This window comes from Hippocampus bargibanti, linkage group LG05 (genome assembly GCF_051943395.1).
Source record: "Hippocampus bargibanti isolate YZ-2025 linkage group LG05, ASM5194339v1, whole genome shotgun sequence".
Lineage (NCBI taxonomy): Eukaryota > Metazoa > Chordata > Actinopteri > Syngnathiformes > Syngnathidae > Hippocampus > Hippocampus bargibanti.
Genome location: NC_142738.1, coordinates 1,684,766 through 1,698,258, shown reverse-complemented (window position 1 = coordinate 1,698,258; position 13,493 = coordinate 1,684,766). Strand labels below are relative to the sequence as shown.

General features: G+C 41.6%; 1 protein-coding gene across 1 annotated transcript; it reads right to left on the bottom strand.

Moving 5' to 3' along the window:
- Window positions 1–5,223: 5,223 nt before the first annotated feature.
- Window positions 5,224–12,941, bottom strand: avpr1aa (arginine vasopressin receptor 1Aa). Its single transcript, XM_088997342.1, has 2 exons — window positions 11,938–12,941; window positions 5,224–10,568 (listed from the first exon to the last, which is right to left on the bottom strand). Exons 1-2 carry the CDS (start codon window positions 12,803–12,805, stop codon window positions 10,285–10,287), a joined length of 1,152 nt encoding a protein of 383 aa, XP_088853468.1. The 5' UTR covers window positions 12,806–12,941; the 3' UTR covers window positions 5,224–10,284.
- Window positions 12,942–13,493: the final 552 nt, after the last annotated feature.

Genomic DNA, 13,493 nt, shown 5'->3' with positions numbered 1-13,493 from the left:
AGTTCGGGGGGGGGCTGTGTTGTAAAACAACAATATAAATATATAATATAATAAAATATAAATATATAATATAATAAAAATATTTACACTCCTATTATATATTTTTCCTTTTTGGTCTTTTTTTTGTATTTCTGATTCCTTTATATAATGGGCAAAGGTATCATTACCCTTTTTTTCCTATTTATTTATTTATGTATTTTTTATTTGTTTATTTATTTGACTTTTTCTGGTTTGTATGCATTTATTTATGTATTTTCGGCACTTATAAATGAAATGTATTATATACTATATTTATTATTTATTTGGTTATTTACTTATTTATTACTTTATTTACTGTTTATTCATTCATTATTTTGTCTCTTTCTTGTGTTTCTTTTATTTGTTTATTTGGTTATTTACTTGGTTGTTCATTAATTTGGTTATTTATGTTTGTTTGTTTGTTTATTCATTCATTATTTTGTCTCTCTTTCTTGTGTTTCTTGGTGTTTGCATTTATTTATTACTTATGTATTTATTTGGTTATTTACTTGGTCGTTTATTGAATTGGTTATTTATTTATTTATTTATTTATTTATTTATTTATGTGTTCATTATTTTGTCTCTTTCTTGTGTTTCTTGGTGTTTGTATTTATTTATTTGTTTGTTTGTTTGTTTGTTTGTTTGTGTAATTGTTTATGTATTTATTTAGTTGGATGTTTATATATTTTTTTTTCTTTCTTTCTTTCTTTCTTTCTTTCTTTCTTTCTTTCTTTCTTTCTTTCTTTCTTTCTTTCTTTCTTTCTTTCTTTCTTTCTTTCTTTCTTACATTTGTTTGTTTATTTGTTTATTTGGGTGTTTATATTTATTTATGTTTATATATTTATATTTATTTATTTATTTGTTTGCTTGTTGTTTTTTTTTTGTTCATTTGCTTGTTTATTGTCGAAAAAGGTTCGCCTGCGGTTTGGAAAATGTTTCAGGTTTCCAACATCTTGTCCAAGCAGCACGTTCTAGAGAATCTAGACGTTTGATTTTTTTTTTTATTTCGTTTTAAAAAGCGCAGCCCCATTGTGAAAACTACTCAACCGAATCGAACACTGTGATTCATTCCCCAGCACCTCGAATCAAGGAATATGCAATTTGTAACATGTAGCCTATTTCTCTTGACTGCTACGTGCTAACAGTTTTTTTTTTTCATGTGCATGTATGTGAGCCAGTAGCATTGCGGAGCTACAAAACCAAAAAAAAAAAAACGTGTGGGAATGAATTCATTAGTAACGAAGAAATGTCTGCTGATTGGAACATGGGAAAAGAACAATGGAAAAAGGCGGGGAGGGGTTTGCGTGTCATGGAATTCTTTTCTCATCTGCTAAAAAAAAAATGACTTCCACATGGAATCACTCCACCAAAGTGATTAGTGTTCTTTACCCAAATAAAAACAACACACGTCTTTGCAAAAAGAACAGAATGTATGAAGAACAGGCGGCCAAAGGAGTGCCAGCTGCAGCCACAATTGGCCTCACTTCCCCAGAGAAAAACAGGGAAGTTCTTTCACTGCTCTTATTGTTGTTATGTTGCCCCCCCCCCCACCCCCACTGGAGCAACTTGCATCGCCGCTAACATACAAACAAACAAATGACAATGGGAAAATATCTTTTGGATGTAACTTTTCATTTCTAATGCTCCTGGCCGACATCAACTAGGGAACAGATCAAATACAAATAACAGAAAACAGAGTTTTTATTTACAGTGATACCGTGGTTTATCAAATTAATTGGTTCCCAGACAGAGTGTGTAAGGCAAAAAGTGTGTATCCCAAAAATTACTTTCCCATAGGAAACCATTAAAATGAGAATAATCCGTTCCCAGGTCCCCATAAAATTTAATTTTCTACTTTCTCATTTTGTAAGCCTTAAAACTACACAAAATATACCCTATTTTATGTATAATAAACATGCTATGGTATTATAATTAAATAAATATACTGTACTGTCTAATAAAGTCGTTTTATTTACCTTTGTGATGGTCGTTGATGGCTTGATGGAATGGCCGGCTTTCATCAGCATTATAAACACTTGATGAGGAACGTAACCTTCTTTCACCATCTTGAGGAATGATCCCTTGTAGGTGCTTTCTCTGCCATAATTTTACCTAGTTCCTCATCAATTGTGTTCTATTTAGCTGGGTTGATAGCTTTTTGCATCAAGTGTACAGATAGCTTGTGCGGGTTATTTGTGGAGCCTGATTGATGGGATATTTTAACCTTGCAGTCTACATTCTGCCTTTGAACTATCAAAGTTGAAATGAGTCCAAATGTCACTGTTTTCTATCCATTTTGTCACTCTGTCGTCTGCCTGTCTCTTTAATGTTTAAACCACCTCCCTTCACTGCTGCGTTCTTGACCAATCACGTGACTTTAACCGAAGACTGGGGGCGGGGAATAGAGAACAAAAAATGTCGGCAGCCATTTTCTTTTTTTGGTGAATGGCTTCACTCTTTCTATGTCTGTACCCCTCCCCCACTGCTGCGTTCTTGACCAATCACATGGCTTTAACCGACAACTGAGGCCGGGGAATAGAGGACTAAAACAAGGCAGCTGCCATTTTCTTGTTTCTTATTTTAACCAAATTCACAACCGGTGTGAGGACTTTGAATGTACCCATTCAGAAACCTCACCCCTGCTGTTATTTCAGTTTCACGTCCACTTTTTATTTCTTTGTTTTTAAATAAGTTGAAGTGGGTAATGGGGTGACATTACGTGTTCAAATGTAACATTAGATCTGTGTGTGTCTGGCCCAGGTGGGAGTGAGTTCGGGGTTGTCAATCAAGACCAAATGCTACCCTAGAAGCCATCTTTATTTGCCTGAGCTTGCACCTCACCCTCCTTCACACGCCGTCGGCTGACTTTGGATCAATTCGACATCTTTGTTCAAACCCTCCAATCTCCTCCTCCCCCGCCTCCTACTTCAGTATGCGAGAGAGGGAAAAAAACAATCGGGAGATCAGACGAGGGACGTGACACGTTTACTCATCTTAGCCCGTCTGGTCTGCGTGGGTGAGAACAAAGTGAGATGGATTTTTTTCTGTGATTGATTGCGGCTCCCTGCGTGGGTATTCATTCATGGTGCCAAATAGAAAAGGAGGTAAGGGAAGCAGTTCGAGTTTCTTGGAGTTCAGGAATAAAAAAAAAGGGGCTGTGCTGTGTGACTGACTAATGGTCAGTTCAGGGTGTAGTCCACCTTTGGGCCAGAGTCAACTGGGATCTTCTATGGCATCTTCCGTGACCCTGTTCAAGGTATGCAGTGTTGAAAATGGACGGCAAGATGGATGTTTCAGTTCTCTAAAAGTTGAGTTTCCAAACCAGAGGCACTGAATGTCTTGAATTTCAATGCAAAAAACACAAAAGCAATGGTGATTGGTCCCAGTGGTCCTTGTACATCCCTTCCTGTGGACGTGGGACCCTCCAACAGTCTTGGTCTTGGGTCGTCAACTGGATTTTCATCTCCAGCCAAGCGTCTCGTTTCTCAAGAGCGCTTTGAAACAGTCATTCATCCCTTCATTAGATCTCAGACGGATGACTGGAATAAACTTGACTCTGGAGTCAGCCAGTCCTCCATCAAGTATCTCCAGTTGGTCCACAACACTGTTTCTTGCCTCTTGAAAGATACTTTTTAAGATCTGATTGTTTTGTTTTCAAATCTCGCACCATCATACCTCCCCCGCTGCTACGTATCTGCCCGGTGCCTCAACTCTGTCGACCAGACGCTATTAGAGGTTCCAAGAACTAAGCAGAGACTCAGAGGACTTTATCGAGGCTTTTCTGTCGCTGGTCCCTTTTTTGGAATTATTACTTGGTAGATGGACGTGGTATATTACAAAAATATGCGCTTTGAATCAAAATTTTGGGAAACACCGAGCTTAGCGTAGCGCTAGCCAGAGAGCTCTGTACTTAACAGCCAAAGTATTACGGCTTCCTTAGATGTTTTTCTAGGCATCTCCCTCAGGAGCCGTGATTATTTCCCCTGCGGAGGAGCTCCGTTGCCGGCTGCCGAGGCATTAGAGCCGTCCGGACGTTGACTGGTACCCTGAGCCCACATCACGTTAGCGATCGGCTAAAGTAGCCACATGATCCCTAATAGCAGGTCCGGTGATTGTTTTACTGCTCTCAATGAGCACGTTTGCTTACCGGGAGATTCGTAACGTTCCCTTTCCTTATAAAGATTGAATCCCCATCTCCTACTACCCCCGCACCGCTCGTGAGACGCGGTCAGAAGACTCTGTGTAGCGCAGCCAGATGACCAAAAAAAAAAAAATGAAAATCAGACACGATGAAAGTGCTGTACGACCTGCCAGACGGCAAATTGGTTGCAGCGAAACGATGCTATTTCGTAAAAATGTGCTGTTCCCAATGAGGAATTTGTGAATTTCTTGAAGGACCGCGGCGGAGCTCAATCCCAGTTCTTAAGAGTCGGTTCCTGCCTGGAAGAAATCAAGACTTGGATGGGATGAAATTTCTTGAATTTCACCTGAAAATCCTTTGTCACATTATGGCTGGATTACTGGAATGCAATTTACTTTGAAGTCCTGCATAAATTGTCTCCAGTTGGTCCATAATGCTGCTCATCTCTTGATTGGTACTCGTAAGAGGGAGCACAGAACTCCTACTCTGGGATTCAGTCATTGATTCATTTTAAGATCCTGTTATTGCTTTTTAAATCTTTCAATAGACTTGATTCTCTCTTGACTCCTACGCCGCGAAGCACCTGGTGTCTCAGATCTGCGGACCAGACCAAGAAATAAACAGTCAAGGGCAGTGGTTCTTCATCTTGTTGGAGGCACCGAACCCCACCAGTTTCATATGCTCATTCACCGAACCCTTCTTCCAATGACTGTGCCTACTAACTGCAGTCTAGACTGATGGGTAGACCTCTGTGGCGGAGGATCCACCGAACCCCTGAGACCGACTCGCCGAACCCCTAAGGTTCGATCGAACCCAGGTTAAGAACCACTGGTCTAGGGAATGGAGACTTTTGTCCCATTCTTTGAGATTTAAACATAAAACCGGATTTGTGAAATGCTGTGTGAAGCCAGTGTAACCTCTCGGTCTCCAGAGTCTCTCGTAGCCATGCGTTCAAAGGTCAACAAGTGTTAGCTAGCTAGCGTTAAAAGATCTGGGACTTGCTCGGAGGCGCAGACAAGTTTCCCCACCATTGTCATCTGCAGTTCAAAAGCAAAGAGGCCAAGTGTTGGTTTGAGACATGTATTTGCAAGATATTCATACGTCCATGACAGAGGCATAAATATAGATATATCGCTCGTATGTACAGTTTAAACATCAGGAGTCAGGCGGCACCGTCTTTGCGCAATCCCGTACGTGTGTTGAGAGATATGGAAACACCAAGCACATGTACAGTCTTCCAGCCCACATTAATTTGCAGGAAATTGTGTACATTAACTCTCCCTTCGGCCCCTTAACCCCCTCCTCTTCCTACCAGTCATCAGTGCAGGATGCCAGAAGAGAATAACGTTGACGTGGTGCGCCAGGAATGTAACCGAGGAGGCCACAGGAGGGCTGCGAGGGGGTCAAGGAGGGGCGGGGGGGGGGGGGGTGCTGGGTCTTCCGAAATGACTTCCCTTTTATGTATCACATCGTCTTCACCAATCGTTTTCCGGGATTCTTGTAGTCGCTTGAAGCCAGATGAGAACAGTCCAACACATCACATGAAACTAGAATAAAAGTAGTTCTGTTCAACTCTTACAAAAAATGAGTGTTTAAAAAAGGGAAAAGTGAATAGTCAATTTCAATTTTCAATGTCCATTCAATTTTGATATGCTTATTTCACATGAAGCAAAACACACACTTAAGATAGCTGAAATAAACCTAAAAAAGCAAATGTGGCGCACAGAATGGTGATTGATTTCAGTGAATTGCTCTTATAGGTATAGATTGGCCGCCATGTTTGCCCCCCCCCCCCCTTCCATTTAGAACATTATGTTTAATGGGCCCTGGGAACGGATTATTCTCATTTTAATGGTGTCCTATGGGAAATTAATGTTTAGAATACACACTTTTCACCTGACACATATTTCTGGGAACCAATTATGTTCGTGAGCTGAGGTATCAATAATTATTATTACTGTATCTATTAGCTACCTAGCTACATTTCTCTCGGTTTCAATTCTGGTTTTCAAGGTTGTTAGCTTGTTTATTCGAATCAATTCGGGAATGGCAGTGCATGCGTTAAAATGGGCCTTATTGCAATTTTGGACTTTAGCCCACTGTGGTGTCCACAGCGAGTTAGTCGCATAATTGTTTCGACATGGCCCTTTGCTATCAGTTCCAAAACATTGGATTATTTTCTCAAATAAGATTACAAAGTGAGATTGTATCCAGGCGGTGGCAAATGTTGTGGTAGCATAACTTTATGTTGGTGACTTAACCCCGTGACGGCATCTCGGCATTTACAGACAACTCAAAAGAGAGCGCCATGTTCCGGTTTCCTACCGCTAGCTCCATTTCAAACGTTTCTTACAGTGTTGATTAAATCTCAAAGCAGGTAACCTTAGATAGAAAGCCAGCTCGTGAATTGATAGCTAGCCAGATAGCCAACTAGCTAGCTAGATAGCTTAAAACGGCTGTTTCAAGCAAAGCTACCTAACTAATAAAGAGCTATTAGCTAGCTAGCTAGATAGCTTAAAAATGCTGCTTCAAGAAAAGATAGATAGCTAATAGATAACTAGCTACATAGCTAGCCAGATAGCTTATAACTGCTGCTTCAAGCAAACATGCGCCAGTGTTCACTCAACCCGGACGTAACTCAAATAGATAGAAAGCTAACTAGCTAGGTAATTAATAGCTAATAGCTAGCTAGCTTGAAAGCTAATAGATAGACAGCTAGCCAGCCCGCTAGATAGCTAGCCAGCTAATACATAGCTAATAGCCAATAGCTAGCTAGCTTGAAAGCTAGCTCGCTTATAAATAGCAAATAGACAGATACTCTATTATTATTATTATTATTATTATTATTATTATTGTTATTACTATTATTATTATTTAGGAATTAACTCATTTTTTCTGATGAAAGAAGAGAATCTAACATTTCTTACGCTGCTTTGAATGTTTATGTAGTCCTAAAACTCAATATTCTGCGGGTCCTGGAATTCGAGTGACAATGACAAAAACCCTGGCACTGAACTGGACACATTTTTTCACATGTCTGGCAGTGAATGAGTTAACATTTTCCTCCTTTTGACTTGAGCCGACATTTGAAATAAGAACAATTTTGATTTATGACATTTTTTCCCCCTTTGGGAATTTGCGACATTTCTTCACATGGATTCAAAGCCCACATTTTCATGGCTGACTGAACCTTAAATTCACTTACCAATGTCACTCCAAGCAGATAAATAACAACTGTTGGGCAAGTAAGGTATTCAACATTTTAAGCATTTTAAGTTTTTTTTTCACATCAACTCCAGCCATGGCATCATCTCTCATATTTCCGCCGTCAAATGTCCTTCAAATTTATCGTCCATTGGTTCAAAACAAGCCGTACGACTCGTTCCTTCTTTGAGAGTCTAAACGGCAGCAGACGAAAAACCGATAATCTACCGACGATCGAGTCGACCAAGGATGTCAAACGCAATTTTCGTCGAGGGCAACGTAGTTGTTTACAGTTTAACTCATTCACTGCTTGAAAATCAAGCTTTCTATCTATTTGAGTTACTTCCGGCGCGTGTGGCTGCCACTGCTCACCCGCAGAAAAACTGGTCCTGTGACTGTAAAGTGACCTTGAGAGTTTTGAAAGGCACTTAGAAATGAAATGTATTATTATTATTATTATTATTATTAGCTATCTAGCTAGCTAGATAATGAAATGTATTATTGTTATTATTATTAGCTAACTATTATAGAGCTAGCTTGCTTTCTATCCATTTGAGTTACTTCCGGGTTGAGTGAACGCTGCTTTGTGTGGCTGCCGCAGCTCACCTGCGGAAAAACTTATTATTATTATTAGTTCATATTAGTAGTGTGTTTGTGTGTGTGTTTTGAGTAAGAGTACCGTCTTAAAGTAATTTATATCACATTACAGTGATACCTCGGTTTACGAACCCCTTGTCTTACGAACTTTTCGGTTTACAAACGTAAAAGTTTTGAAAATTTTACATTAGCATACCAACTATTTATCGCGATACACACGGAGCTGCCACAATGAGTGACGTGTCGACTTCGCGAACGAGTCCGTTCTCCTGACAAGAAAATGGCAGCCGGCTTGTTTTGGTCTTCTATTCTCCGCCTTCACCCCAGTGGTCGGTTAAAGCCACGGGATTGGTCAAGAATGCAGCAGTAAGGGGTGGGGTGTTACAGACAGATAGAGAGTGAAGCCGTTCTCCAAAAAAAAAATGGCTGCCGACTTGTGCCGAAAGAAGGTTACATTCCTCATCAAGTATTTAATGCTGATGAAAGCGGCCACTCCATTCCATCAAGCCATCAAAGACCATCACAATGGTCAATAAAACCACTTTATTATACATTACCGTTAATTTATTTAATTATAATACCATAGCACATTTATTATACATAAAATAAGGGATATTTTGTGTAATTTTAAGGCTTGTTTAGTATAAATTTATGTTTTATGGGGACCTGGGAACGGATTATTCTCATTTTAATGGTTTCCTATGGGAAATTAATTTTTGGGATACACACTTTTCGCCGTACACACTGTCTGGGAACCTATTAAGTTTGTAAGCCAATGTATCACTGTAGTTCATAGTGTGTTGATGCTTGATGATTATCTCAGCTTGAAGTACCGCACCCCATATCTTGTGGCATCCATACTACTAACTCCATTTTGGGTAGGGTGAAGGGAGGATGAGGGTAATTACATGCAATTTTTTCAGTTTGTGGTAAGGCTCTGTCCCGGGGGGGGGTCGACATATCACACTGAAATGCCAACGAGACAAAAAACGCTTTTCTGTAGACGCACAACAGCGAATGACGATACATGTATCGTCCGCACAATGCCGCCATTTTTACACGCACGACGTTTGAACTTTGTTGAGATATTTGGATTCAACGAAACAATGTCAAATGTGTCACTGTGGTACACAAGTTATCGTATTTTCTGCACGATAAGGCTCACTTAAAAGAAAATATTTTTTTCAAAAGCTGACCATGTGCCTCATAATACGGTGCGCCTTATGTATCGAAAAGGTTTTAAAATATGTCATTCGTTAAAGGGGCCCCTGATGATACGGTGCGCCTTATCCATGGAAAACATTTTAAAATATGTAATTCATTGAAGGTGCCCCTTATAATGAGGTGCGCCCTATGTATGGAAAACGTTTTAAAATATGTCATTAATTGAAGGTGGCCATTGTAATGCGGTGCGCCCTATGGATGGAAGACGTTTAAAAATACAGTAAAGTCTCGTTATATCGATATCGGTTATATCGATAGTACTGCTTATTACGATACTATTTCTATGAACGCAAGAAGAAAATTTACATGCCGCGGGATCGGATATATCGATAGTCCGGTTATATCGATATTTTTTCCGACTCCCGAGAATATCGATATAACGAGAATTTACTGTATGTCATTCATTGAATATGCCCCTTTTAATGCCTTATGTATGGAAAACGTTTAAAAATATGTCATTCATTGAAGGTGCCCCTCATAATGTGGTGCGCCCTATGTATGGAAAATGTTTTCGAATATGTCATTCATTGAAGATGCCCCTTATAATGCGGTGCGCCCTGTGTATGGAAAACGTTTTAAACTACAGTAAAGTCTCGTTATATCGATATTCAAGGGAGTCCGAAAAAATATCGATATAACCGGGACTATCGATATATCCGACCCTGTTTGCATGTAATTTTCTCCTTGCGTGCATAGAAATAGTATCGATATAACCGGGACTATCGATATATCCGATATCGATATAACGAGACTTTACTGTATGTCATTCATTAAAGGTGGCCCTTATAATGCGGTGCGCCCTATGTATAGAAAACATTTTAAAATATGTCATTCATTGAAGATGCCCGTTATAATGCGGTGCGCCCTACGTACCGAAAATCCGGTACTTGTTGTCCGATTGTGCCACCCCACCCCTTCCCCCCACCATAAATGGCCTCCAGTATCCCCTTGTGAGCCTTTAAAACAAACGTAAAGCACACACAATCCAACCGGAAAATCGTTTTTAGAGACTCCTTATTTCCACTCCCGCAGGTCAAAAGCGTTTGTGTACCTTCCATGTTCCTTTCCACAGGTCAGTAAACAGTTGCCGGGCAGCGCATTCATTCGGGCTGAGCGGAAGATTTGGGGTAGTTGTCCAGTTCCCGACAATTTCCGGAGCTGCCGGTTGGGCTGCGATTGGTGGTTTTGGTGAGCAAGGTGGTCCTGCGTAGACTGCTGTCCGAGTCTTCTTTACGGAAGTCGGCGTTCATTCGCTGGCAGCACGGTAGGCAATGCACAAAGTCCTGCAGGAGGTGTCCGCTGAAGATCATGTAGATCCAGGGGTTGCAGCAGCTGTTCAGACTGGCTAGCAGCGCCGTTAGCGTCACCGCCATGTTCTCGGATTCTGAGAGCGAGAGAGAGAGACAAAATGTATCGATTCACTTGGCTCGTAGGCTCGGCTGGCTTGAGTTGCATTCCGTTGAGGGTGACACACACGTATAAGAGTTTATGTAACATTAATATGATGCTTATGTAAGACGCACTTTTGAGCCACCGTTAGCCTAATTTGGTCCTGCTCAAATTGGGAAGGCGTGGCGCTAGGGGCGTGAGTGACCCCAGAAAGAAAATGTTTTTTTTTATGTAATTTTATTTTTTTGCCATGCTAGAATAACGTGTAATTGCACATCCCCTCCAGTAGGGGGTGGCAGCAATTTCTCTAGCTTAAGTTGCAATGTTGTTTTTTGTTGTGCTAGAATAAAGTGTTATTTCACATCCCCTCCAGTAGGTGGTGATGGCAATTTCTTTATCTTAAGATGCAAGTTTTTTTTTTTTTTAACCGTTCCAAAATAAAATGTAACACATCCCCTCCAGTGGGTGGTGGCAACACTTTCCTTAGCTTAAAGGACAACCGACGTCTCCGGACAAGTTGTGTCCATAATTTGTAAAATGGCTTCAAATGACTTCTACTGAGCGTATTTGACAAAGATTCCACCGCATATAGCTATATTTTACCTTTTAAGACTCACCCTGATTATTCCGGAAGTCTTGTTTTTGAGTTGGTGACGAGTCCGTACGTGACGTCACTGAAGGAATTGTAGCAGTCCTTCCATCACGTCAATGCATTTTGCTGTACTTTGGTCTGAAAACTTCATGTAGCACCAAAAAGAGGCAGAAGAGGGCGACAAAGCTCCATGTAAGGAATTAATCATCTGATTAATTCCTTACATGGAGGTTTGTCGCCATTTTCTGCCTTTTTTTGTGTGTGACATTTCCCACCCCTGATGCCTCAAAATGGCACGGAATAAATTCTTTAATCGATTGCACACATGTATGCTTTCCTCTTCAGAACTCTTTGAATCATATTCATAACTGGATGAGTAACAAGAAAGCATATTCTCCGAATCTGAAGCCATTGTTTTGATTCTCCGGCAAGGCAAGACATCTTGGGGTGACGTCACGAACATGGGGGCGGGACCTTCTGAAACTGGCCACTTCCGGGTTCTTTTTTTTTTCAGATTTTGGACACTTGAAGTCATTTTTATTGGTGTTTTGCATTTGACTAAAAATATCATATTTTGGGTATTTTAGATGCTATAAAACGTTTTTCTGATGTCAGTTAGGAAACCAAAAAAGTGATGTCGGTTGTCCTTTACGGCGACTGAGCCACCTTCCTTTCGATGGAAATTAACAGATTGTCATAAAACGACAACACCATGCGTAAAAGCGAGAACACGCACGCCGAGCGCGTCAATTGTCCACAATTTCCCACTCACCGGTGAATTGGAGCCTGTCATCCCACACTGACCACATCTGGACGATGAAGAACGGCGCCCAGCAGACGACGTAAGCCAGCACGATGACAAAAGTCATCTTGACGGTCCTCAACTTAGCCCTGGAAATGGTGGTGATGCTGCTCACAGAGTTCTTGCCCATCAAGCCGTCCTTGTGCCCGGCGGCGCTCTTCCTCTTCTTATACTTGATGTTCCTCCAGATGCTATGACAGATGAAGCCGTAGCACACCACCAGGATGACCACAGGAACCAGGAAGATCCCCACGGTGATCCAGGTGATGTAGGCGCGAGCCCCCCACGGCTCGATAAAATGCGCCCAGCAATCCTTCACCCCGGTGCCATTTTGGATCTCGCTGAGCGAGAAGATAAACACCTGCGGGACGCTCAGCGCCAGGCTGAAGGTCCACGTCGACACGATCATGGCGCACGAGCGCCGCGTGGGTTGCTGCAGCGTTTTAAGCGGGTGGCAAATGGCGATGTAGCGGTCCACGGTCATCATCACCATCATGTAAGTGGACGCGAACATGCCGGTCACCTGCAAGTGCTTGACGATCCGGCACAGGAAGTCCGGTCCGTAGAAGCGGAACGTGATGTCCCAGCAAAGCTGAGGCAACACCTGGAAAAAAGCCACCACCAGGTCGGCTAAGCTCAGGTGACGGATGAAAAGGTGCATGCGGGACATCTTCCTTTTGGTGTTGTGCATGGCCAGCAGGACGCTCACGTTGCCCACCACGGCCACGACGAAGGTGACGCTCAGAACCAGGATCTCCATCTGGGCCACTTCTTCGTTACGCGCCAACGGGTCCGAGGCGTTCGGGGGGACGCTGTCGTTACGCGCCGAGATGCCCATCGTCAAGTGAGACCGAGAGGGGGGTGCGGGGGGGTGTCCGAGGGTGTTTGTTGCTTCAGCAGCCGGGCATAGTGAGTGTTGAGGGGGGGTGGCGAGGAGGGTTGGGTGTCACGCCGAGCCCTATAAGGTGTCGTGGAGTGGAGCGCGGAAGGGAGAGAGAAAGCGACTGAAACGGAGACGGGAAGAGAGCTTGAGAAAAAAGAGAGAGAGAGAGAGAATAAAAAAAATAAACGCCCCCCAGGCTCGAGTATTGAGACTTACGGCACGAGCTTGCTCTTATGTTGATCGCGGATGAATACTAATGACATTTTCGTGTTATTTCGAGAACAATAACATGGTTGAAAAATTAATGTTCATTTTTTTTTGGGTGAATATGATAGTTTCTCTTTTAACTCGCCCATATAAAAAAAACAACGTCATTCCACTTACGTTGATCGCGGATGAATACTAATGGCATTTTCGTGTTAGTTCGAGAACAGTAGCACGGTTGAAAATAATCGATGTTCGTTTTTTTATTTATTAATGCAATAGTTTTTTTTCTTTTAACTTGCCCATATGAAAAAAAAACTTAACGTCATATAATTTATGTTGATCGCGGATGAATACTAATGACATTTTCTTGTTAGTTCGAGAATAGTAGCACTGTTGAAAAGTCGATGTTCGTTTTTTTGTTTTTTTTATGAATGCA

What these genes read in the sequence shown, in the direction of transcription:
- avpr1aa (XM_088997342.1), bottom strand. Translation starts at nt 12,805, where the DNA reads ATGGGCATCTCGGCGCGTAACGACAGCGTCCCCCCGAACGCCTCGGAC. An exon ending in TGACAGGCTCCAATTCACCG is followed by an intron (nt 10,569 to 11,937) that starts GTGAGTGGGAAA and finishes TCTCGCTCTCAG; the next exon opens with AATCCGAGAACATGGCGGTG.